Source organism: Pipra filicauda, unplaced genomic scaffold (genome assembly GCF_003945595.2).
Source record: "Pipra filicauda isolate LSUMZ 115617 unplaced genomic scaffold, ASM394559v2 scaffold352_size854550_pilon, whole genome shotgun sequence".
NCBI classification, from domain to species: Eukaryota; Metazoa; Chordata; class Aves; order Passeriformes; family Pipridae; genus Pipra; species Pipra filicauda.
Window position 1 is genome coordinate 100,019 of NW_024104479.1, and position 24,196 is coordinate 124,214.

At 66.1% G+C, this 24,196-nt stretch overlaps 4 protein-coding genes across 5 annotated transcripts; 3 read left to right on the plus strand and 1 right to left on the minus strand.

Annotated features, from left to right (window-relative positions):
* Positions 1-245: 245 nt before the first annotated feature.
* On the plus strand, positions 246-2,586 carry LOC113996129 (transmembrane O-methyltransferase homolog). Its single transcript, XM_027736836.2, has 4 exons — positions 246-754; positions 1,173-1,449; positions 1,595-1,791; positions 1,992-2,586. Exons 2-4 carry the CDS (start codon positions 1,188-1,190, stop codon positions 2,310-2,312), a joined length of 780 nt encoding a protein of 259 aa, XP_027592637.1. The 5' UTR covers positions 246-754; positions 1,173-1,187; the 3' UTR covers positions 2,313-2,586.
* A 9-nt stretch (positions 2,587-2,595) lies between these two features.
* On the minus strand, positions 2,596-4,564 carry ANAPC15 (anaphase promoting complex subunit 15). The gene is made up of 4 exons (XM_027736837.2): positions 4,057-4,564; positions 3,213-3,272; positions 3,004-3,141; positions 2,596-2,847 (listed from the first exon to the last, which is right to left on the minus strand). Exons 1-4 carry the CDS (start codon positions 4,561-4,563, stop codon positions 2,800-2,802), a joined length of 753 nt encoding a protein of 250 aa, XP_027592638.2. The 5' UTR covers position 4,564; the 3' UTR covers positions 2,596-2,799.
* LOC113996127 (folate receptor alpha-like) lies at positions 3,930-7,473 on the plus strand. Of its 2 annotated transcripts, XM_027736834.2 has the most exons (5): positions 3,930-5,812; positions 5,954-6,104; positions 6,311-6,499; positions 6,573-6,708; positions 7,067-7,473. In XM_027736834.2, exons 1-5 carry the CDS (start codon positions 5,247-5,249, stop codon positions 7,339-7,341), a joined length of 1,317 nt encoding a protein of 438 aa, XP_027592635.2. In that variant the 5' UTR covers positions 3,930-5,246; the 3' UTR covers positions 7,342-7,473. The 2 variants fall into 2 exon arrangements, with proteins under 2 accessions (XP_027592635.2, XP_039240354.1); XM_039384420.1 differs by having other exon boundaries at positions 5,731-6,104.
* Positions 7,474-8,725: 1,252 nt separating this feature from the next.
* On the plus strand, positions 8,726-24,009 carry INPPL1 (inositol polyphosphate phosphatase like 1). The gene is made up of 28 exons (XM_027736826.2): positions 8,726-8,921; positions 13,183-13,246; positions 14,009-14,159; positions 14,245-14,365; positions 14,453-14,590; positions 14,673-14,763; positions 14,972-15,061; positions 15,420-15,518; positions 15,679-15,829; positions 16,019-16,125; positions 16,377-16,479; positions 16,557-16,753; positions 17,122-17,239; positions 17,644-17,740; positions 17,825-17,963; positions 18,041-18,140; positions 18,224-18,312; positions 18,392-18,473; positions 18,562-18,651; positions 18,763-18,876; positions 18,951-19,039; positions 19,137-19,224; positions 19,306-19,461; positions 19,532-19,616; positions 19,961-20,110; positions 20,181-20,928; positions 21,032-21,150; positions 21,645-24,009. The coding sequence occupies exons 1-28, from the start codon at positions 8,746-8,748 to the stop codon at positions 21,733-21,735; spliced, it is 3,843 nt and encodes a 1,280-aa protein (XP_027592627.1). The 5' UTR covers positions 8,726-8,745; the 3' UTR covers positions 21,736-24,009.
* Positions 24,010-24,196: the final 187 nt, after the last annotated feature.

Sequence of the window (24,196 nt, forward strand, 5' to 3'; positions counted from 1 at the left end):
TCCGGTGCTCCCGGTGCTCCGAGCGTTCCCTGCGTTCCCGGTGCTCTCAGTGCCCCCGTGCTGCCGCTGTTGTTACTGTTCCCACTGTCCCCACGTTCGCGGTGCCCCAGTGCTCCCGCTGATCCTACTGTTCCCAGTGTCCTCAATGCTTCCACTGTTCCCTACGCCCCTATGTTCCCAGTGTTCCCATGGTCCCAGTGTTCCCAGTGTTCCCATGGTCCCAGTGTTCCCAGTGTTCTCAGTGCCCCCGTTGCCGCCGTTCCTAGTGTTCCCAGTGCCCCCATGCTCCCAGTGTTCCCAATGCCACGGTGCTTCCACTGATTATGCTGCTCCCAGTGCTCCCAGCCCCAGTCTCGGAACCCCAGCTCCAGTATCAGGATCCCGACCCCAGTGTTGGGGCCCCCCAGCTTCAGTATCAGGCCCCAGCTCCAGTGACAGGACTCCAGCTCTACTATCAGGACTAGTGCTGCCAGTATCAGCATGCCAGTACTGGGGCCCCAGCCCCCAGTTTGGGGACCCCAACCCCAGTACTGGCACCCCAGACAAGAGTGTCAGGACCCCAGCTGACACTGTATCAGCATCCCAGGCCCAGGCTTGCTCCTGCAGCCCCGCAGCCCCAGCCCGGCCCTGGCCCCAATGAGCTGGTAACCCGAGCCAGTGGTGCCTGCAGCTAAGGTGACACCATCAATAATTGAGTAGCAGCAGGGCCCCACGCAGGAGTGCCTGCCTCTGCCTATCTGGAGTGTGGGGACAGGTAGGTGCCACCCCCATGGCCCTGTCCTCTTGCTGTGTCTGGGGACCCCCAACAGCTCAGGGTGTGGGGAGCAGGCTGTGGGGCAGGATATAGGGGGTGAGGGCAGCAAAGCTGGGCCAAGGAGGGATACGAGGGGCTGTGCTGGACAGTGCCCCTTAGAGCAGCCCAACCCTGCCCACAACACCAGTCCTGCAGACTCCAATATTGGGACCCCAGCACCCCTCAGACCTGGCACAGGGACCCCCAGAGCATCTCAGGGTGTCTCAGCCCCGCAGGCCCAGCAGCACCAGAGCCCAGGCAGAGACATTTGCAGGGTGTGCAGAGCGCAGCCAACTCGTGGCATGAGTGGGAGCTGTGGGGCTGGCACTCTGGGAGGACCCCCACTCCCATATCCCCCGGGTGGGGGCTCTTTCCCCAGCCTCACTCCCCTGTGATGGTGTCTCCCGCGATCGCACTGGCCTTCCTCCCCTTCCTCGTCACCCTGCTGATCCGGTACCGGCACTACCTGGTGCTGCTGTACCGGGCCGTGCTGGTGGCCTGGCTGCGGGACCGGCTCACCGGCACCACGCGGGAACAGCGCGCCTTCCAGTACCTGCTGGCCCACGCCATCCCCGGGGACCCCCACCACATCCTGCAGACCTTCGACCAGTGGTGCTACCACTGCGAGCACCTCAGCTGTGTGGGGCCTGCCAAAGGTGAGTGCCACCCTCGCCCACGCAGGCCGCACCGGGCACAGCCACGGCACCAATGCTACGGCCGTGACGGTGCTGGTGCGGTCACGGCCCCGCTGGCACGGCTGCGGTTGTTGGTACGGGTGCTGACAGACACGTGCCGTGTCAGGGCGGATCGTGGAGCGGCTGCTGCTGGAGCGGGCACCGCTGCGGGTGCTGGAGCTGGGCACCTACTGCGGGTACGGCACCGTGCTGCTGGCACAGGGGCTGCCCCCGGGCGCCCGTCTCTACACCGTGGAGGGGAACCCGCAGCACGCCGCCGTGGCCGAGAAGGTCATCCGCCTGGCCGGCTTCGACGAGCACACGGTGAGCGCCCGGGCACTGGGGCAAAGGCTCCTGCGCCTGATACTGGGGGGGAGACGGGCAGGGACCGTGGCACCTGCTGGGAGGTATCTGTGGGAAGAGAAGGATTCTTTCCCACGTGGACCCCTCACCACTCTGTGAAGCAGGGTGGCGGGTGGGCACCCGGACACACCACCCCAGGGGCTGAGAGTGCTGTGGCGCAGGTGGAGCTGATCGTGGGCCCCTCGGAGGAGGTGATCCCCCAACTGCGGGAGAAGCACGGCCTGATGAAGGCCGACTTCGTCTTCATGGATCACTGGAAGCGCTGCTACCTGCGGGACCTGCGGCTGCTGGAGAGCCACCAGCTGCTGGCTGAGGGGGCCACCATCCTGGCCGACAACGTCCTCTTCCCTGGGGCGCCCCACTTCCTGCAGTACGCCAAGACCTGCGGCAGGTACCGCTGCAAGGTGCACCGGGCCAGCCTGGAGTACTTCCGCGCCATCCCCGACGGCGTGGCCGAGCTCCGCTACACCGGCGCCCGCTGACCAGGCCACGAGCTCCCGCCCCGCGCTGCCACGGGCACCGACTGCAACGCTGGCTGCAACACGGGCTCTGCAGGAAATGTGCTGGCTGCTGTGGTCTGTGGGGGGTGCTGGGGGAAACTCGCTCCCCGAGTGGCTCCTGCCCGCGCTGCTTCCCCGTGTCCCTGCAGGGAGCTCTGCCAGAGGGCCCGAGGAAGCATGGTGGGGAGCAGCCCTGCACTTGCCCGCGTGGCACCCCCATGGCTGCCCCTGCCTGCCCTGGTGGCCTCAGACACCAGATTTGGGGTTGTTTTCTTGTAAACTGAGTTTATTAGAAAAGACGTGTCAGCCCCAATGTGCTGGGTGACAGCTGCCTCTGGCTCCCCCAGAGGGGCTCCGCTCCAAGGCCCCCACTCAGCACCCATGGCAGGAGGAGCTTCACTGACCTGCCCCCCAGAGCCACGGGGGGCAAGGGCTCTCCCCAGCTCCGGTTGGTGTGGTCATGGCAGAATCAGATCATCCACTGGTCTTGATCCTGCTCTGCCCCCTCCATGTCCACCTGGGAAAGGGAGAGGTTTGAGATCCCCACCAGAGCAGGGACCCAGGAGAGGGGGTGGAGGAGAGGAGAAACTCCTCTGAGGTTCAGCTCAGGCTCCTACACGCTGCATATCCCCTACTCTGGGGTTGCAGTGGGGCCCCCAGCCCCGCTATTTACCTCATTGATCTCCCCGTCATCAGGAGACTCGTTATAATCATTCATCTCATCCATATCCTGCATGTCCTCGTCATCTTCAGAGTCCTCTTCGCTGTCTTCATCATCTTCATCATCCTCCTCCTCCTCCTCGTCGTAGTGCTGTGGACACGACAGCTCCAGGGCCCCGCCAGCCCCCCGGCACCCCCCCAGTTCCCTGCCCACACACCCACCTCGGACGCTGGCTTTCCTATGGGCACCAGGTTGTTGTCCTTCTCGGCAATGCTCTGGAGCTGGGGAGGGCAGAGAGGCGGGTGAGCACCCCGGCAGCTCTGGGACACCCCGCGCACTCCCCGCTCGGCTGCCGGCTCACGCTGCTCCCTGACCACGGCTATTCCCAGCTGGCAGCTGCCCGAGGAGCCCTGTTCCCCCCACTGGGATCCCCCTGCCTGTGCCCAGCTGAGTGAACAGTGGCTGCAGACAGCTGCCTGCACTCCCTAGCAAGGACACCCTGGGAGTGAGGGGACTGGGGGTGTCCCCATGTGGCATGAGAAGCTCAAACACTAAGTTTATCTATTTTTTTATCAAAAAAAACCCCAAACTCGAGGTATCTGTTCAGCCAGACTAACACACCCGCAGCAGATAATTAAAGCTCAATTAAAATGTGCAGGACCTCCCACCCAGAGGGACCGGGAACCTCTCCCAGGTGCTAGGGTTTTAATTGACTGAAGCTGTTTTACTTAATTATAATAACTTAATCACCGAGAAATTGCTTTTTTAAAAACTTTAATCAAGCAGATGTCTTTCCCCCCCCCACTCAGGGACGCCGCCGCACCGAACAGCGCTCACGGCGCGGGCGTTGTGAGTTACCGGGGTCAGAGATCGGCCTTCGCCTCTCGCGGGAGACGATCCGTTAAATAACGGGGGCTCTGCATTTGCCCCGGTTCGGCACCAGCCTGTTCATTAGCCCCGTGCCCCGGGACACCCGCGATGCCCCGCGGACGTGCCCGCTCGGGGGCCGCTTCCCCGGACCCCCAGGCCCAAACCCGCTCCCCGCTCCCCACACCTGGTGCCCACCCAGGCCTGGTGCTGCTGCTCCTGCTGCTGCAGCTCGGTCTCGTCCACGCAGGGGCGGTCGAGGTTGAACCAGAGGGGCTCGGTGAGGCGCGGCAGGAGCGACGGGAACAGCGTGGCCATGGCGGGGGCTCCGCGGCCGCGCCGGCCCGACCCGGAAGCGCCGCACCGGAACCGGCCGCGGCGCATGCGCGGTGTGTGTGTGTCCGACGAGGCCGCGCCCACAACGCGCGGCATGAACGGCGGCTGGGGCGGGGCCAGCTCTGATTGACAGGCGGGGGCTCCGCCCTCCGCGCGAGCGGGCCCGGGGCACCCGTGACCCCAACGGGGGACATGGGACCCCGATGGGGGTATATGTGACACCTCTGGGGGGATATGTGACCCCCCCCGGCGCGTCCGTGACCCCAACGGGGACCCCAACAGGGGGATATGTGACCAACCAGGGGATATGTGACCCCAACAAGGGGATATGTGACCACCCCCGGGGATATGTGACCCCCACGGGGGCATCCGTGGCCCCTCCGGAGATATGTAACATCACACAGGGGTATCTATGACCCCAATGGGGTATCTGTGACACCCCCCCTCCCCCCCCGTATATGTGACACCCCCCGGGGAAACTGTGACCCCCCGGGGGTGTCTGTGACCCCCCCCGGGGATATGTTACACCCCTGGGGGCATCTGTGACCCCAGAGGGGTATCTGTGACCCCCACAGGTATTTGTGACTCAAGGGGAATCTGTGAGCCCCATGGGGTACCTATGACCCCTATGGGGCATGTGTGACCCCTATGGAGTATCTGTGATCCCCATGGGGCATCTGCCCCCCCCCCCCCAGGGCATGTGTTACCCATGGACGGGGGTATCTGTGCCCCCCTTGGGGTATCTGTGACTAATAGTGGATATGTGACCCCCACGGTTGGGGGTGACCCCAGTGGGGGCGTATTTGTGATCCTCACGGAGTATCTGCTTCTCTGGGGACAACTGTCACCCGTGGGTGGGATCCGTGACCCCCACGGGGTACCTGACACCCACGCAGGAGTATCTGCCCCCCTACCCAGGGCATCTGGGACCCCAGGGGCATGTCTGGCCTTCCCATCATGTATGAACCTGGAGGTATCTGCCCCTTCTGGAGTATCTGCCCCTCCCAGGGTATGTCTGACACTAGAGGGTTTCCGTCCCCTCCGAGCCACGGATGACTGTCCCCCCCAGGGTATCTACCCGCCCACATCCCCAAGGGCCATCGGGAGAATCTATGGTGTCAGTGAGGGGTACCTGCCCCCACCCTGAGGTCATCTGTGACCCCACAGGAGTACCTGTCCCCCCCCCCCGGGGACCACCTCTTACCCCCCAGGGCAGTCACGGGGACCGTGCGGTGTCAGGGGCTAGGTCCTGCCCCTCGAGCTGCAGTCAGGGTATGAAGCCGCCTCCCACGGGAGGGACGGAAAAACAGCCACGGGTAGATTTTGGCTGGCGGTGGCCCCAGCCTGGCGCCAGCAGGACAAATCCTGGCTCCATGCAGGGCTTGGGGGGGCTGGGATGGGCGCGAGGGTCAGCCCAGGACACAGCAGGGTGTCGGGGTGCGGTGCCCCGTCTCCTCCGCGCCCAGAGCGCTGCCGAACCTGCTGTGTCCCCACGTCCCGTGACCGGTGGCCAATGGTTGTGCCGCGCCACGACCTTTGAGATGAGCTGCGCTCACCTCATGGCACCCGAAGCCCAGCACCCCCTCAGAGAAGAGCCCTGGCCCCCGGTGCCCCCCAGGTAAGATCCCCAGGCCCCCGCGGGGGGTCCCGGGCCGTGCCCACGTGCTGCCACGCTCCCGTGTGCGCGGTGTGGGACTTTGTCCCCGCTGTCACTGTGTGCCTCGGCTCTGCCGCCCTCACCCCCCCGCCGCCCCGGCAGAGCGATGGCGGTGACGTTGGCGCTGCTGGTGCTGGTGGCTTGGCCAGCTGCCACTGCCGGGACGGTGACACGGGACTCGCTGCTTAACATCTGCATGAGTGCCAAGCACCACAAAGAGAAGCCTGGCCCTGAGGGGCAGCTTTACGGGCAGGTACGGTCCTTACCCGCTGCTGCAGCACCCACCGGTGCCACTCGCTGTGGGGTCACCAGGATGGACCGCAGGGGGGTCTGTAGCCCGACATGGGCTCCATCACCCAGTGTCACCTCCCTGTGGGCGCTGGTGATTTCCCTGGACCCCCAGTGGGTCCAAGCTGAGCCCTGGTGGGTCCCAGCTGAGCCCTGGCCGCCCTGGTGCAGTGTGTCCTCTGGAAGGATAATGCCTGCTGCACTGCCAACACCAGTCAGGAAGCCCACGAGGACCAGTCCTACCTGTACAACTTCAACTGGGACCACTGCGGGGCCATGCCGCAGAAGTGCAAGCGCCACTTCATCCAGGACACGTGTCTGTACGAGTGTTCCCCCAATCTGGGGCCATGGATCGACCAGGTGAGTGCAGACCCCCCCTCACCCACTCGACGGGACCCGTGGGGTGAACTGGGGTGAACTGGGGGCCCTGCAGGCAGACAACACCTGGCGGAAGGAGCGGATCCGGGACGTGCCGCTGTGCCAGGAGGACTGTGAGCAGTGGTGGGAGGATTGCCAGGATGCTGTCACCTGCAAGGTCAACTGGCACAAGGGCTGGAACTGGACCTCAGGTGAGTGGGGGGCACGAGGGACCCACTCATCATAGTAGCTGGACCCCGCTGTGGGTTCCCCATTCCTGGTGGCTGTGAGTGGGTCTGGGGGTGAGGATCCCCAAGGGGTGGGGGTGATGGGGGTTGCTGGCAGCCTGGTGAGGGTCCCTGTGCCTGTGAGTGGGTCGGCAGGGCGGGGGTGAGGGTCCTCACAGGGTGCAGGGTGATGGGGTGGTAGCCCCTGTGCCACCCTGAGGTCAACGCCCCCTCCCCCAGCAAAGCCAGTGGGACCCATCTGGACCCCAATACCACGCACAGGGGAATGACCCACTCCCCCTTCCCAAAGCCCTTGACCCACTTCACCCCCTGACCACCCCAGGCACCAACCAGTGTCCCCAGGGCGCCATGTGCCAGAAGTTCAAGTTCGTGTTCCCCACGGCGGCTGCGCTCTGCGAGCAGATCTGGTCCGGCTCCTACCGCTACACATCCCACCACCGTGGCAGTGGCCGCTGCATCCAGATGTGGTTTGACCCCGCACAGGAGAACCCCAACGTCGCTGTCGCCCAGTATTACGCCCGTGGCGATGCTCCCCCAAGCCCCCCACTCCCTGTCCTGCTGGCCCTGCTGCCCCCCGCACTCCTGGCCCTGCTCTGAGCAGGAGGCTGCAGGCAGGAGCGGGCAGTGGGTGGTCAGGGGGGTCGCCAAGCTGTCCTGTGCCCCCCCACGGGATGTCCCCAAGCTGTGTCCCCGCAGGCATGTGGATGGTGAATAAATACTCCTGCCCTGCTTGGTGTTGGGGTGCTGTGGGGCTGAGGGGTCCATCGGTGGGAGGCAGTAGGATGGTTGGGGGACTCAGGGCATCTGACCCTGCTTCTCTTGGGGGACAAAGCGAGGCATCACCCCCATTTATCTGTAACAACCCACCTGGCGGCCTGGCATTGCCCCCCGAAACCACTGTGCCTGGCAAAGCAGGGGGCACAGGGCTCCCTGCCACTGGGGCCCAGGGGGATGGGATTGCTGAATGTGTCTCAGCATCTGCCACAGCTCCAGGGCTGTGGGGGTCACCGGCACCCTGGAGTGTGCAGGGTGGGATTGGGGAAATGATCAGGAGAAGGGGGAGGACATCCTGGGGACCCCGAGGTGGGGGCATAGCTGTCGAGGGGGTCCCGCCAGCCTGGAGCCCACCCCAGGGGTCCTCTTCCCCACATGGCCCCTGTTCCCAGCTGTGGAGTGCCGCCGTCCCGACCTCCGGGCCATGGAGATGTCCCTCGTTCTGGTGCCAAACAGGGCCCCGCCCCCACTTTGTGACCGTCTGGCCCTGGTCCTGCCCCACCGCGGCTCCCCGGTGCCCTCATACCGCCGGTGCCCCCGCCCGCCCCTTCGGTGCTCCCTTGGTGCCCCCGTCCCGGTGGTGCTCCCCCTCCCTGGTGCTTCCCTCCCGGTGCTCTCCATCTCCCGGTGCCGGCGCTCTCCCCTCGGGTGCACCTCCCGATGCTCCCCATCCTTCCCGTGCTCCCCGCTGGTGCTGCCCACTCCCCGGTGTCCTACGCCCCTCGGTGCCGCTGCCCTTCCCTCGGACGCCGCCCCCTGCCGATGTCCCTCCGGTGCCCCCCGAACGCCCTACCCACGCCCCGGATCTCCCCCGGTGCCCCCGTCCCGTGCCTCTCCCGCTCCGCCCCCCGGGACCCCACCAGCGCTCCCCCGGTACCGCACCGCTGTTCCCCCAAGCTCCGCGCTGCCGCTTCCCCGGGATCCCCCCGATCCCCTCCGGTGCCCCCACAGACACCCTGCTCGTGTCTCCGCATCTCCCCGGCCTCGCGCTGCCGCCCCGCAGGAGCCCCCCCGGTCACGCCCGGCGGCCACCCCCGGATCTCCCCCCTGCCCCCCCGGTCACCTCGTCCATGCCCCCCCCCAGTGCCCCCATCCCTCCGATGCCCCCGCCCGTCCCCCGATGTCGCCGTCCCCCCCCGTCTCCCCGCCTCCCCCCGGTGCCCGCCCCGCCGGTTCCCCCCGCCCCCGTCGGAGCGCGGCCCCGCGGCGCGGCCCCGGCGGCGGAGCATGGCGGGCGCGGGGGGCGCGGGGGGCGCGGGCGGGGCGGCCCCGGTGCCCCCCTGGTACCACCGGGACCTGAGCCGGGCGGCGGCCGAGGAGCAGCTGGCGCGGGCCGGGCGGGACGGCAGCTTCCTGGTGCGGGACAGCGAGAGCGTGGCGGGGGCCTACGCGCTCTGCCTGCTGTGAGTGGGCTGCGGGCACGGGGGGCGCGGGGAGGGGCGCGGGGGACACCCCCGAGGGACCGCGGGAGGGCACGGGGCGAGATCCGGGGGCGGTCACCGGCGGTGACCGGGGGGGACACCGGGAGGGACCGGCGCGGGGCCGGGGGAGCCGCGGAGGCACGAGCAGAGTGACGGGGGGAGGACCGGGGGGGATCCCGGGGGGGATCCCGGGGAAGCGGCAGCGCGGAGCTTGGGGGAACAGCGGTGCGGTACCGGGGGAGCGCTGGTGGGGTCCCCGGGGGCGGAGCGGGAGAGGCACGGGGCGGGGGCACCGGGGGAGATCCGGGGCCGTGGGTAGGGCGTTCGCGGGGGGCACCGGAGGGGCATCGGGGGGGATCCGAGGAGAGCAGGACGGGCGTCGGAGGGGCGCCGGACGGGGGAGGTCCTGGGTGAGCAGCCGGGAGGGTTTGGGGGAGCAGCATCGAGGTACCAGGGGGACACTGGGGTGTCGTGGTGGGGGTCACTGGAGAGGATTCAGGGGAGCACTGGTGGGGTACCGAGGGACACATGGGGGGTGTCCAAGGAAGGACTGGCAGGGGGCCGGGGAGAGCACTGGGAGACACACCGAGGGCAGGGGGGGCACCAGGGGAGCACTGGCAGGGGGAGCAGTTGGGGGTCACCAGAAGGGATCCAGGCTCCGGAGCACAGGGGGAGAAACGAGGGGACACCAACACCCAGAGGGCAGCAGGCAGAAGAGGGGCACACCTGATGGGACACCCGTACTCTGGGGGTTACTGGGAATTTGGGGGACTGGGTACGGAGGGACTGGGACAGCTCTGGGCAGTGGATGCTGGGGGGACACAGACACGAGGAGATCTGAGGGGCACAGGGGGACACTGGCACTTCTGGGTGACAGGGCACCAGGGGAATGGCACCCATTCTGACCTGGGGGTCCCAGGGGACCAGACACCAACAGACTGGGGGGCATTGGAGGGACTGGGGGTCCCTGGGCACAGAGGGGACACTGGACTGGCTCCAGGGGGGCTGTGACACCCACCCTTGCCAGGATGATGGTCTGTGAGATGGGGGGCCTGGCCTCCACCCCACACTCTTGGGATCTCTGAGCGTCTCCATGGGACTGGGGTCCCCAGCCCCCATCCTCATGTCTGGGGGGTTCCCAACCTGGGGGAGGAGGTGAGCTCTGTGCCCTTGGGTCACACCACGGGACTCCTGTGGCTCCTGGCTGGTGCTGGGCCATGGATGAGTGCTGACAGCCCTGGGGTCGTGGAACGCTGCCCCCTCTGCCCAGCAGTGCACCCCAGCCCCCTCCGTACCTGAGGCCTTGCTGGCACCTCGGTGGGTTGGCGGTGTGCCGTGTGCCGGGACGCTCCTGGGGAGCTCCTGGGGCATGCCCCTGGCTCTACTCAAGGCCTGCCGCCTGTGCCAGCACCTGGACCTTGATGTGGTTGTGGGGTGGCGGTGACGGCACCTCAACTCAAAGCTTTTCTGTGCCCCGAGAGTCCATGGCAGAACCAGGAGTGCACCGTGAGCTGACCTGCCCTGGCCTGGGGCTGCCGTGTGCCGGTGCCACGCGCAGGTGCCAGGCACGCAGCCTCCATGGCAGCACTGCTGCCCTTTCCCATGGACGGGGGCAAATGTGGTTTCCCATCCATGGGGACACAGCGTGGCCTTGGGCACCGGCTCCCCACCACGAAGCTGGGCTGGTGAGCAGCACCAGGGCACACACTGGGAGAACATGTGGTGCCACAGGGCTGGGGGGCGTGTCAGGGCACTGGGGTGGGTGACAGGGGGCTGCAGCTGGCGTCACGGTGCAGGTGCCTGGGGAAGGGGTGTCTGTCACTGGTGTTTCCCACTGCCCAGTGAGGGGGTTGTGGGTGCCACACGGCTGTGCCACAGGTTGGGACCACACAGCCTCGCAAAGCCCATCATGGGGATGCCACGGAGGGTGACAGAACCCCGACAAGGACACTGGGAATCCCTGGTGCTGCGATCCCACCCATTGCCAGCGAGTGGGTGGCCAGGACTGTGAAGCCATTGGCCCCGGCCACTGCCGGGGCCCTAAAAATAGCTGCGGGGGCAGGAGGAGGAAAGGGAACTGCAGCGGGATCCCGGCAGCGTCGGCTTCCTTTAACCCTCCTGCTGGTGCTCCGTGGCCTCTCGGGGTTGGACGTGGCTCACCGGGACATCTCGCTGTGGCCTCGCCATGACACACCGGGGCACCTCACTGCGGCACACTGGGGCATCACGGGCCCCCACAGTGCCGACACACCGTCGGGGCACCCCAGGAGTGCCAGCGTGGCCGGTTGGTGGGCAGCGCCACTGGGGGTGGTCCTGGTGCGCTGTCCCCCAGGAGGGGAGGGGTTGGGGCCCCTGTCCTGCCTCACTGCCGCTTCACGGGGACACCAGTGCCGGGGGGTGTGTGGTGTCCCCTGGCCGAGGTGCCCGCGGTGCTCTGGGGAGGAGGGTGGCGGGTGTCCCCTGTGCGGGGAGCCCGCTGTGCCGGCCGGGCCGTGGCAGGGTGCCGGCTGCGTGTCAGAGCCGGCGGGGAGCCCCGGGGCTCCCACATAAAGGCTCTTTGTGCCCGAGCCCGGCGCTCCCAGGCCCCCCCGGCGTCGCTCATCAAAATAGCAGCCGCCAGCGGCGCGGGGCTGGGCAGCCAGGGGCCATGCAGCCCCCCTCCCCCTACCATCCACCCCCTCGGCACGGTGTCCCTCTGGCTCCACCTCTGGTTACCCACGGAGAACCCCTTGTCCTCCCCCACAGCTGAGGTTCCTCCTGGGGGTCCTGCCCCTTGCCTCTCCAATTTGGGGTTCCACGTATTGGTGCTGTGCTGGGGTTCCTCTTGCACCCGCCCATCACACCTCCGTTGCTGTTTTTGCTATGGAGACCCCAAATGGACCTTAGGACTTTCCACAGAGGCTCCTTATGTTTCCCCCGTTGGGGGGATGTCTCTTTGTGCCGCCCCAATCCCGCCAGCTGGGGTTCTCCCACTCTGACTCCTTTGATCAGGGGACCTCTGAGATCCCTCAGCAAGGAGGTTCAACAGTGACCCCCTCACCCCCCCGCAGGGTTTCCCATACAGCCCCCCTGTAGCAGATTGCCGTTCAGCCCCCCCTCCCACTTGGGGGGTTCCCCATGGCCTCCCATGACCCCTGACTGGGCATTGGGGCACCCGGGGGCACTCCCTGCTGGGGTTGGTTGTAGCTGCAGGGGAGGGGCGAGAAATGAGAGACCTGGCACTGCAGGAAGTGGGGTGACACCAGGGGACCCAGTGCTTTGGGGTGGCACCAGGGAACCTGATTCTGTGGGGTGGCACAGGGAAACTAGCATCATGGGGTGGCAGCAGGGGACCTAGGGCACTGTGAGGGATCTGGCACCATAGGAGGACACCAGGGGACCTGGCCCCGTGGAGTGGGAGCAGGGGACACAGCACCCTGTCTGTGGACGTGACACAGTGCAGGGGGCACAGATGCTGCCTTGTCCCAGTCCTTCAGCCCCGTGTCAAGGTGCCTTCGGGACAGGGGACATGGCAGCTGAGTGGAGCAGTGGCCCTGGCGTGGTGACCAGTGGCCCTGGCGTGGTGACAGCCTCCTCGATGCTCATGGTGAGCTCCATGGCCAGACGCCAGCCCAGGAGCCACCGTCCCTCCTGACAGCACTGGGGTGGGGGAGTCTGGCTGTGCCAGGGGTCCCTGGCTTCTGGAGTCCCCAGGATGGGGAAGGGACACCCCTGGAGTCCCGGTCCTGCTCCTTGCACCCGCTGCTGTTGTCACCCTGTCTCTTAGCGCCGCCTGTCACCCCCTGCCCCGGGATCGCGTCCCTGGTTCCTGTCAGCTTCCATTGGAAAATAAATTGTTTCCTGGCGTCCTGGCTGCCAGCTCCTGCCTGCTCCTGCCAGCTCCTGCCTGCGCCTGCCAGCTCCTGCCTGCACTGCAGGCTGGGGACACAGGCTCCGGCACACAGACAGGCAGTGGGGCTGGGGCGGTGGCACTACCAAGGACATAGTGGTGTTGATCGTGGGATCAGAGCAAGCAGAGGGGTCAGTCTGGGACCCCCAGCACCCATCCAGGACCCCCAGGCCCCATCCTGTGGGCATTTTCCTATAGGTTTCCCTGTCAGCTCATTGGATGCCGTAGGGAATAGTGGTACTGGAGCTCCTCACTGCGGGTGCTGGATGAGTGCCGGGCCGTGCAGGTGGGTGGGGGGATGCCACCCAACCCCCTAGAGCCCCCTGCCTGATGGCCTCCTCCCCGCTGCCACAGGTTCCAGAAGCACGTCCACACCTACCGCATCCTGCCCGACGAGGAGGATTTCCTGGCCGTGCAGGTGGGCAGTGAGGGCACGGGACACCCTCTGGCTCGTGGGCAGCGAGGGGTCTCTGGCTCGGCGGGGCTCAATCTCGACCTCGTGCCATGAGAGTGCCCGTCTCTTCGGCTGTGCTGGGCTGCTGTGCCGGGTGGATGTGCCGGGCTCAGCCCTGGCCTGGTGCCACGCGCGTGCCCGGCTGTGCCGGATGGCTTGGCTGTGCCTGTCTTGGCGGGCTGCCAGCACCGGGTATTTTTAGAGCAACAGAACCCCCTTTGTGCCGGCCAGGCAGGCAGGAAAAGCCGCCCCCGGGAGGGAGGAGGCCGAAGGATGACTGCTGCCTGCACCCTGCCAGCCCACCTGCCAGCCCCCCGTGGGTGGCACCAGGGCACTGTGCCACATGCACCGGGCCCAGCTCCCCCCCATGGGCTGTGGGGTCAGCCCCCCATCCTGCATGTGGGTCCCTGCATGGTGGCATCTCCGCATGGGAGGATCCCTGCATGGGAGTCTTTTGTGAGGATTTCCCTTGGGGGGGGGGCATCCCTCCGTGGTGGCATCTTTGCACAGTGGTATCTCTGCATGGTGACATCCCTGCATGGTGGGATCCCTGCATGGGGATGTCCCTCCTTGGAGATATCCTTGCATAGGGACATCCCTGCCTGGGGGTCCCTGCGTGGTGGCGTCCCTGCATGGTGGGTTCCCTGCCTGGTGGTGTCCCCACGCGGGGGTCCGGTGACGGTGGCTGCAGGTGCTGATGGCCCCGGTGTCCCCGTGTCCCCGCAGACGTCGCAGGGGGTGCAGGTGCGGCGCTTCAAGACGCTGAGCGAGCTAATCGCCCTGTACCTGCAGCCCAACCAGGGGCTGGTCTGCACCCTGCTCTTCCCTGTCGAGAGGGAGAAAGAGAAGGAGACCGTGGAGGACAGGGACTACTCGGGTATGGCAGGGTGACACGGGCGGGTGGGCGGGGTCCTGGGACCCCCGGGGTGGCAGCGATTGACCCCCTCATCGCCCCGTTGCAGATGGAGAGGATGAGAAGCCGCCACTGCCACCACGCTCTGGCTCCACCAGCTTCTCCAGTACCTCGGCCAGGCTCAGCCCCACCAGCCTGGGACCAGCCGTGCCGGAGGGGCCGGCAGAGAGGTGAGGGTCTGCCCGTCTCCTGACGGTCCCCTGTCTGTCCCCTGCCCATCCCTGCTGGCTCTCACCCCCTGGGTGTCCTCCTCGCAGTGCCAACGGGCTCAGCAGCATCTCCCACGAGTACCTGAAGGGCAGCTACACCCTGGACCTGGAGGCAGTGAAGGGGGGGGCCAACAGCCTCCCCCACCTCAACAAGACCCTTGTCACCTCCTGCAAACGGCTGCACAGGTGGGTGCTGGGCGCCGGGACAGATGGACAGATGGAGGGACATCTGTGTCACCCACTGAGCTGGCTCCTCTTGCCCCTGCAGTGAGGTGGACAAGGTGCTGGCAGGGCTGGAGATCCTCTCCAAAGTGTTTGACCAGCAGAGCTCCCCCATGGTTTCCAAGATCCTGCAGCAGGTGAGGGGGATATGGGGACACGGTGGTGGCAACCCACCACCACGGACTGTGCCCACAGACCCCACCGTAGCACCGTCCATGGGTGGTGGGAAACACCCACCATCCTGCCCCATCCCAGGATGCCTGGGGGTCTTGTTACTCTGGGGGGGAACTGGGGTGGGTGTGGGGATCCCATCCCTGTGCTGGGGTTACCTGCTGGGGGTTCCAGACAGCAGGGCAGAGCGGGGAGCAGGAGCTGGAGAGCCTGGTGCTGAAGCTGTCTGTGCTGAAAGATTTCCTCTCCTCCATCGAGAAGAAGGTGAGGCCGGGGGTGTGCGGGGGATGTGTTCTCATGGGGGTGTCCTGAGGGATCTGGATGGACTGAGGGGTCTGTGGGGCTGATGGCACTGATGGGGCTGATGGTGGGACTGGGACAGCTGACAGGGATTGTTGGGCTGGTGGAGCTGGAGGGAGCTGGGGGAGGCTCGTGGGAATGAGGCAACAGTGGGACTGGGGGCGGGGGCAGTGGAGCTGGGGCACTGGTAGGGCTGAGGGGGCTGGTGGATCTTGGGGGGCTGAGGGTGCTTGGAACACTGGTGGGACTGGAGAGTTGGAGAGGTTGGTAGAGCTGGGGGGGCTGGGGGGCTCTCGGCTGATGCCACTGGGGGCTCTGGCAGGCACTGAAGGCCCTGCAGGAGATGAGCTCGGCTGCCCCCACCGCCCCCCCCCAGCCCCTGTCCCGCAAGGCCAAGAGCATCCCAGTGCAGACCTTCGAGGTGAGCCCTACCCCCCTTCCTGAGTTTCGGAGTTCTGGGAGACTTTCAGTGTCAGCTGAGTGCATGTGGTGTAACACTGAGGGCACAGACCCCGAGGTGTCCCCAGCTGGAGTGCTGGGGTGTCCCCTCTGTCCTCCCTCATCCCAGTGTCCCCCGGCAGGTGAAGCTGGACATCACCCTGGGGGACCTGACCAAGATTGGGAAGTCACAGAAGTACACGCTGAGTGTGGACGTGGAGGGGGGGAAGCTGGTGGTGCTGAAGAAGCAGAAGGACTCCCAGGAGGACTGGAACACCTTCACCCACGACAAGAGTGAGTGGGGAGGCACCCACGGGGCCCCCTGAGGCTGCCTTTGTGCTGGGGAGCGTCCCCGTGGGGCTCAGCGGTGGGCTGGGAGCTATGGGGTGTCCCCATCCTGGGGGTCCCCCAAAGTGTGGGCTGGGGGAGCTCCAGCACCCAGCTGGCACCCAGCACCCTCCAGCTCTCACCACTCCTCCCCAGTCCGTCAGCTGATCAAGTCACAGCGAGTGCAGAACAAACTGGGCATCGTTTTTGAGAAGGAAAAGGATAAAACACAACGGAAAGACTTTGTTTTCGTCAGTGCCCGGGTGGGTAATGCTCGGGTGGGGGACAAGGGGGCAGGTCCCTTGTAGGGGTGGGGGGGGGGCAGGATTTAACCCTTGGGCCCTGCTAGGGCTCAGGGCCGGGTGCTGGGTGCTGGTGCTTGATGGCTGGGGGATGTCCCCGTAGTGGTCCCCCATGCCCAGGAGGTGCCAGGTTTGGCTGAGCCAAAGCAGGGGTGCTGGAAGGGGTTGTGGGGAGCCCCTCCGGCCCCCCCTCTCAATGTCCCCCCCTGCAGAAGCGTGAGGCTTTCTGCCAGCTCCTGCAGCTGATGAAGAACAAGCATTCCCACCAGGATGAGCCTGACATGATCTCTATCTTCATTGGCACCTGGAATATGGGTGAGAAGGGTGGGGGAAGCCCATGGTGGAGTGCCGAGACCCCGGGGTGCCCCCTAACCATGCCGTCCCCCTTGCAGGCAGCGTCCCCCCCCCTAAGAACATCACCTCCTGGTTCACCTCCAAGGGGTTGGGCAAGACCCTGGATGAGGTGACGATGGCCATCCCCCATGACATCTACGTCTTCGGCACCCAGGAGAATTCCCTGGGAGACAAGGAGTGGGTGGACTTCCTGCGCACTGTCCTCAAGGACTTCACGGAGGTCGAGTACCGCCCGGTAGGAACCGGGGGCTCCGGGGGATCCTGGGGACTGTGGTGTGCAGGCACCAGTGGGTGGTGGAGGTGGGCGATGCTCGGTGTCCCTGGGGTGGCTGTGCTCTGGCTCTGTGACACCGGGTGCTCTGGGGTCCTGTTGTGGTGCTGGGCGGCTGTTGGTGCTCCAGTTCTGCTGACACCGGGTATTTTAGGGTGCTCTCCTGGTGCTGGTAGCTGTGGGTGCTGATGGTGGTGGAATTCCTGGGGAACAGCCCTGGGCGGGAGAGGCTGGGGTGGAGCTGTGATGAGCAGCAGCTGTGGGCACACCCCCCATGTCCCGGGGGGGCCCCATGGCGTGCTGGCAGGGGCTGAGCGTGCCGGGGCCGGCAGGTGGCCATGCAGTCCCTGTGGAACATCAAGGTGGTGGTGCTGGTGAAGCCGGAGCACGAGAACCGCATCAGCCACGTCAGCACCTCGAGCGTCAAGACAGGGATCGCCAACACCCTGGGTAGGGGCCCGTGGGGGCATGGGGGATGTGTGCTGCACCGGGGGTCCCACGAGTGTCTGGGTTTCCAGGGTGGTCCCGGTGTTGCATGGGTCACACAGGATGGGGTCCTGGAGCACGTGTGTTGCTTGAAGAGGAGTCTGGGGGGTGTGTTTTGCCCAAGGAGGGATCCCAGAGCACATGTGTTGCATGAGGAGGGGTCTGGGTGTGGGTGTTTCCCAAGGAGGGCTTTCCGTGTGTGTGTGTTGCACGAGACAGGCTCTGGGGGTTCATGCAGTACGTGAGAAGGGCTCTGGGCACGTGCCCATGCCAGCCAGCCAGGTGGGGACTGTGCCCCCCATCCCCCAGGGTTGGGGGACTGCCCCTGCCCTGGCCTGATCCCATCCCATGTCCCCGTGTCCCCACAGGGAACAAGGGCGCTGTGGGCGTCTCCTTCATGTTCAATGGCACCTCCTTTGGCTTCGTCAACTGCCACCTCACCTCCGGCAATGAGAAGACGGCACGGTGAGCACCCCCACTCCAGAATGGGCCGTGAGGGGCCCTGTCTCCTTGTCTGTGACACCCCTGTCCCCATGTCCCCTGCTTCAGGAGGAACCAGAACTACCTGGACATCCTGCGCCTACTCTCGCTGGGGGACAAGCAGCTGAGCTCCTTTGACATCTCCCTTCGCTTCACCCACCTCTTCTGGTTTGGGGACCTCAATTACCGCCTGGACATGGACATCCAGGTTGGGGAACGGGGACGGGGGGTGAGGGGTGTCAGGTACCCCCTGCCCAGCCCGGTGCCAGCCCCTCTGTTCCGCAGGAGATCCTCAACTACATCAGCCGCAAGGAGCTGGAGCCACTGCTGAAGGTGGATCAGCTCAACCTGGAGAAGGAGAAGCACAAGGTGTTCCTGCGCTTTGGTGAGGACTGGGGGGGCTCTGGGAGAGTCTGGGGGGATAGCCCCTCCTGTTGGGACTGTCCTGACCCACTGCTGTCTGTGCAGGTGAGGAGGAGATCACCTTCCCCCCCACCTACCGCTACGAGCGGGGCTCCCGGGACACCTATGTCTGGCACAAGCAGAAACCCACAGGGGTAGGTGCTGGGGTAGTGGGGAGTCGGGGGAGGGGTAGACACCCCACCTGAACCCTCATCCACTCCCCATCCCTGCCAGGTGCGTACCAACGTGCCGTCCTGGTGCGACCGCATCCTCTGGAAATCCTACCCCGAGACTCACGTCAACTGCAATGCTTATGGTGAGCAGTGTGACCCCCCAGCACCCCCCCCTCCCATTCTGGGACGGTCCCTTCCATCCTGACCTTCCCCCGTCCCTGCTGGCTGCAGGATGCACGGATGACATCGTCACCAGTGACCACTCACCCGTCTTCGGCTCCTTCGAGGTGGGAGTGACATCCCAGTTCGTCTCCAAAAAAGGTGCCTGTGCCCAAGGGGACATCTCGATGTCCCCCACCCCCCGTGGGTTCCACCTCTCCCCTGAGATGGGGCGGTCCCAGGGGGGTTCCAACACCTCGCCTCTCCATGGAGGGCTCTCCAAGTCCTCGGAGCAGGCGTACATCGAGTTTGAGAGCATCGAGGCCATCGTGAAGACATCCAGTCGCACCAAGTTCTTCATTGAGTTCTATTCTACCTGCCTGGAAGGTGAGGACTGGGATGGCAATGTGGGGTCCCGGGGGGGCTGACAGGGGTGATGCCATGTCCCCCCCACACCACAGAGTTCAAGAAGAGCTTCGAGAATGACAGTCAGAGCAGCGACAACATCAACTTCCTCAAAGTGCAGTGGTCCTCCCGGCAGCTGCCGACGGTGAGGAGGGGCTGGGGGCTGACAGGGTGGGCGCCAGGGGGAGCTGCAGGCGGGGAGACCCCCACTCAGTGCCAGCACCTTGTCCCCTTGGCCGCAGCTGAAGCCCATCCTCTCTGAGATCGAGTACCTGCAGGACCAGCACCTCCTGCTCACCGTCAAATCCCTCGATGGCTACGAGTCCTACGGTGAGTGTCCACACCAGCACTGCACCTGCACCCGGGGGTCCATGGGGTGCAGACCCCTGAGCCCCCTGCTGTCACCCCCAGGGGAGTGTGTCATTGCCCTGAAGTCGATGATTGGCAGCACAGCACAGCAGTTCCTCACCTACCTGTCCCACCGTGGCGAGGAGACCGGCAACATCCGTGGCTCCATGAAGGTCCGGGTGCCCACTGAGCGCCTGGGCACCCGTGAGAGGCTCTATGGTGAGGACTCCCCTCCCTGAGGGAAACTGTGGGGACAGGACCCCACCACTGAGCCCCTGTTCCCCCACAGAGTGGATCAGCATTGATAAGGACGAGACAACAGCCGGCAAAGGGAAGGTGCCTCTGAGTGCCAGGGCCACCCAGGACTATGCCAAGTACGGGGGACAGGGCTCGGTGGGTGGGGGGCACCCGTAACACCCAGCTGGGGGGCCCTGGGGCTCAGGAGGCTGCAGGGATGGTGTGTGGGACGTGACTGGGGGCAGCTCTGTGCCATGCAAGGCAGGGATGGGGCTCTGTTGTGCCTCCAAGAGTGACACTGGCATGTTTTGGTGGCTGAGCCCTATGCTGAGGGGCTGAGCCCCATCTTGGGTGTCTGAGCCCGGTGCTGGGCTGCTGAGACCCATCCCAGGGGGTCTGAACCTTGTTACCATCCTGGGGCTCTGAGCTCCACTGCAGGGGTTCGAGCCCCGTGGGGCACCCAACACCTCCTGTTGCCCAGGTCTGTGGGGCGGAAGCCCACCGCTGCCGAGCCCCCCACTGCCAACCCAGCGAAGCTTCTGGAGGAGCCCGAGAAGGGCAGTACTGCAGCAGCCCCCTGGCCCCCTGCCCCACACCGTGGCACCCCCAGGGACGAGGCTGCCCCGAGCCGGTGAGGGAATGTGGGCAGGGCTGGGGAGGGGGCACGCTCCGGGTTGCCACGCTCACCCCTGTGCCTGCAGGTCCAAGGCAGAGGCGGTGCCAGAGCTGTCGGGGGCTCCCCTGAAGAACAGCTTCAACAATCCGGCGTACTACGTCCTGGAAGGGGTCCCCCACCAGCTGCTGGCACCGGGGGATCCCGGCAAGCCCCCCAAGGCCAAGGTGCAGCTGGCGGTGCCGGAACGCCGCCGGCAGCCTTCGGTGTGCCGTGGTGACGAGAGCGAGGAGGAGGAGGATCTCGGCACCCTCAACCTGCCGCCGCCGGATTTTCCCCCGCCGCCACTGCCGCGGGAGCTGGAGCTCCCCCCAAACCCCTTCTTTGGCACCCCCAAGGAGCTGCCGGTGCCCGCCGCGCGTGAGGACCCCAAATCCCACCCCACTGCCTTTGGAGAGGCTCCCCTGCCCAAGCTGCACCCCCGGCCACCCCCCGCTGCCGGGGCTGGATTCGGGATGGAGGGGGCTTGTGGGACCCCCGTTACCGGGGGGCTGCCCGCAGTGGGGGGGCTGCCCGCAGTGGGGGGGCTGCCCGCAGTGGGGGGGCTGCCGGGTGCTGGGGGGCTGCTGGATGACCGCTCCTGCTCGGTGCTGCAGATGGCCAAGACGCTGAGTGAGGTGGACTACGGGGGTGGGAAGGGGAGGGTGGCCCCACCCCCACCGCTGCTGGCCAAGGGGGGGCTGCCCCCCCGCTGCCTGCCCCCCGACTATGGCCGCCCCCTCGCCTTCCCGCCCCACTCCATCCGGGAGAGCATCCAGGAGGACCTGGCCGAGGAGGTGGGTGATGCAGGGTGGGTGGGGGTCAGGCTGCTGGGCCCCCCAGCGCGCTCGGCTGGGGCTGTCTGGGGGGCCCCGTGGTGCTGAGGGTGTCGGGGTGCAGGTGCTGGGCCGTGGCGTGGGCACCGTGCCCGGCGTGGGCGAGTGGCTGCGGGCGCTGGGGCTGGAGCGGTACGAGGAGGGGCTGGTGCGCAACGGCTGGGATGACCTGGAGTTCCTCAGGTGAGCAGCCCCCCGAAACTGCTCACCCACACCCCCAGACTTGCCATCCCCAGGGGGTCCATGTCCTCCCCAGGGGGCCACAGCAATGCCTGGGTGGGGTGACCCTGCTTTGGGGAGATCCATGGGGGTACTGCCTGCAGTGGTCCCCACTGCTCCTGGGTGGGTCCCCACTGCCCCCTTAGGATCTCCACTTCGTCGGGGTTTCTGCTTCCCTCACTTCCCCTTGCTGCCCCTGGAGGTCCCCACAGCCCCCAGAGGGTCCATGCTGCCCTGGGGGTCCCCACCGCTCTTGAGGATCCCTGCTGCCCCTGGGTGTCCCAGCTGCCCCAAGGGGTCCCCCCTGCCCCCCCAGGAGGGAGGCTGGGTGGGCACCCAGCAGCCCAAGTGGGGGCTCTCACACCCCCTCTTGGGGACCTCACCTGGGCGGGGGTGCCCCCCCTGAGGCTGGGGCGTGCCTGGGGGCAGAGAGCTCCATGTCCGCACCCCCACCCCAGTGACATCACGGAGGAGGACCTGGAGGAGGCTGGAGTGCTGGAGCCCGGCCACAAGCGTGTCCTCCTGGAGAGCCTCCAGCTCCGCAAGTAGCTGCCGCCGCACACCCGGCGTCCCGCACGTCCCACAGCCCGGCATCCCACATCCTGCGGCTGCACATCCTGCGGCCCGGCTCCCGAAATCCTGCAGCAACCAAATCCTGCAGCCACACATCCCAGACCTTGCAGTCGTGTGTCCCGTGGCCCAGCATCCTGCGTCCCACAGCCGCACGTCCCGGGTCCCGTGGGCGTGCATTCCACACCACGGATCCTGCGGCCATGCATCCCGGATCCCATGGCCGTGCATCCCAGATCTTGCATCTGAGCATCTTGCATCCTGCAGCTGAGGATCCCTCGTGCCATGGTCACACATCCCGCATCCATGCATCCCACCATCACCAGCAGCCAGTGGGAGCTCCGGGACCCCCCCGGCCTGCCCCCCATCTCGGGTGCTGGGTAACGGGGTGGGGAGGGGGGAGGGGGGGACAGGGTGGGTGGTGGGTTCTGGTCAGACAATTTCACAGGGGGGTCCCTATGGGGCATCCTCACATATAAGTTATTTCTTATTTATTGGAAGAAGGGCTGGGGGAAGGGCTGTTGGGGGGGAACCCTGGGAGCCCTGGCTCCCCCCACAGCCCCTCACAGCTAGGAGGAGGAGGAGGAGGAGGAGGCGCTGAGCAAAGTCGTGTCTCAATCCAAGTGCCTTCATGATGCCCAGCCAGCACTGGGATGGGATGGGAGGGCTTGGCCAGCCCCCACGGACAACACTGGGCGGAGCTCAGGGTCTCCATCCCCACCCCAAGGGTCCTGTCCCCACCCTGAAAGTCCCATCCCCACTCTGAGGGTCCCTGTCCCCACCCCCAGCGTCCCTGTCCCCACCCCAGGGCACCGATCCCCACCCTGAGGGTCCCTGTCCCCAGCACAGGAGTCCCACCCCTACCCTGTGGGTTTCTGTCTCCACTCCGAGGGTCCCTGTCCCCACCCCAAGGATCCATGTCCCCACCCTGGGGATGTCCCGTCCCCTCCCTGGGAGCCCCTGTGCCCACCCTGGGAGATCCCCATCCTCACCCCAGGGGTGCCATCCCATCCCTGGAGGTTTCTGTCCCCACCCCAGGGGTCCCTGTCCCCATCTTTGGGGGTCCCATCCCCACCATGGAGGTCCCTGTGCCCGCCCTGGGAGTCCCTACCCCGGGAATCCCACTGCAGCAGTCAGATCAGTGCCTTCACCCAGACCCCACCTCACACCACCAGTGCCTCCGGGGTGTGCCCCCACTCCCAGTTTGCCCATTAGGTACTTGCTGGGTCCGTCCCCACCCCGGGGGTCTCTGTTTCCCTCGGGGGCAGTGGGGCTGGCACCCAGGTCCCCCCGTGGGTGCTCAGCCCCCAACCTCACCAAGTGCCCTTCCAGGGGGGTCCCTAGGGTGGGGGTCCCCCAGCCATGCCTTCCCCGCTGGGGTGACCCCTCCAGACTCTCCCTGTCCCCAGGGGGCTGGTGGGCAATGCCACCCCCATCCCCTCCCTCCCCTCACTCCGGCTGAGATGAAGGATGGGCCGGCCCCCCCAGCAGCCCCCCAAAATCCCCTGACTGTTTGTTACTGGGGTGTTCGGTGTGAACTCCCCCCCACTAAACCCCTGTCTTGTTGTGCCCTGTGTTTGGTGGTTTTTGGTAAATCTGGACTGATTTTTGTTACGTTTCATGCAATGGGTGTGGTGGAGCTCTCCGCATGGCAAGGGGGGGTCTGGGAGGGTCTGGGAAGGGGGGCAGGATTGAGGAACTGGGTCCCAGTGTGACCTGGGACCCCCAAGCTGGCTGTACTGGTCCCAGCACAGTCAGGGATGCTCCAGGCTGGCCGTACTGGTCCCAGGATAATAGGAACCTTCCAGACTGGCTGTACTGGTCCCTGCAAGGTGGGGACCAAGTCCCTTCTCCCCTCCTTGCCCACCTTGGGTACCCCAGACTGCCTGCCCAACTCCCTGGTGTGCTCCTTGCCACCATCCCAGTGCCCCTAGGACCTTCCCCATCACCACCCCCAAAGGGCCCCAAGAGGCCAGAGGGGCTGTGTGGGGCACCCCTCTCCTCACCCCACTTCAGGGGCTTCCCATGTGGTGCTCCCCCAGCTCCCTACAGCTCCTTGAGGTCTTTGGGAGGGGGGCACCCAAAATAATCCCTAAGGTGGTGGGGGTCTGTGGCATCACCTAGGGGGCTATGGCAGGTTTTGGATAGCTCAGGTGTAGGGGCCATGCAGCCCCCCACCCCTGCAGCCCTTGTGGGGGGCGCAGCGAGGGCTGGGGGCCAGCAGCAGCATCAATAAATTAAGTTTTATTTGGATTGGTGGCATTTGCAAACATGGGCAATAAATTACAGAATGGTTAAAAAAAAAAACGAAAGAAAAGTGGGGACCTCACCTCGGAGGCACTGGGGGAGACGGGGGGGTGGACGAGGACACGTGGGTGGGCTGCCAGCATGCTCACCATGCCACGGAGCCAACCGGCACGGCAGCACCAGTGTAGGGGGG

Excerpts from the sequence above, each read along its gene's own strand:
- INPPL1 (XM_027736826.2), top strand. The coding sequence starts at position 8,746 with ATGGCGGGCGCGGGGGGCGCGGGGGGCGCGGGCGGGGCGGCCCCGGTG. Across the intron at positions 15,519-15,678 it reads TCCCAGTGCAGACCTTCGAG|GTGAAGCTGGACATCACCCT; the intron begins GTGAGCCCTACC and ends GTCCCCCGGCAG. Across the intron at positions 20,929-21,031 it reads AGGAGGACCTGGCCGAGGAG|GTGCTGGGCCGTGGCGTGGG; the intron begins GTGGGTGATGCA and ends GTCGGGGTGCAG.
- LOC113996129 (XM_027736836.2), top strand. The coding sequence starts at position 1,188 with ATGGTGTCTCCCGCGATCGCACTGGCCTTCCTCCCCTTCCTCGTCACC. Across the intron at positions 1,450-1,594 it reads CTGTGTGGGGCCTGCCAAAG|GGCGGATCGTGGAGCGGCTG; the intron begins GTGAGTGCCACC and ends GTGCCGTGTCAG. Across the intron at positions 1,792-1,991 it reads CCGGCTTCGACGAGCACACG|GTGGAGCTGATCGTGGGCCC; the intron begins GTGAGCGCCCGG and ends GCTGTGGCGCAG.
- LOC113996127 (XM_027736834.2), top strand. The coding sequence starts at position 5,247 with ATGACTGTCCCCCCCAGGGTATCTACCCGCCCACATCCCCAAGGGCCA. Across the intron at positions 6,500-6,572 it reads TGGGGCCATGGATCGACCAG|GCAGACAACACCTGGCGGAA; the intron begins GTGAGTGCAGAC and ends GGGGCCCTGCAG. Across the intron at positions 6,709-7,066 it reads GGGCTGGAACTGGACCTCAG|GCACCAACCAGTGTCCCCAG; the intron begins GTGAGTGGGGGG and ends TGACCACCCCAG.
- ANAPC15 (XM_027736837.2), bottom strand. The coding sequence starts at position 4,563 with ATGCCCCCGTGGGGGTCACATATCCCCGGGGGTGGTCACATATCCCCT. Across the intron at positions 3,142-3,212 it reads TAGGAAAGCCAGCGTCCGAG|CACTACGACGAGGAGGAGGA; the intron begins GTGGGTGTGTGG and ends TCGTGTCCACAG. Across the intron at positions 2,848-3,003 it reads ATGACGGGGAGATCAATGAG|GTGGACATGGAGGGGGCAGA; the intron begins GTAAATAGCGGG and ends TCCCTTTCCCAG.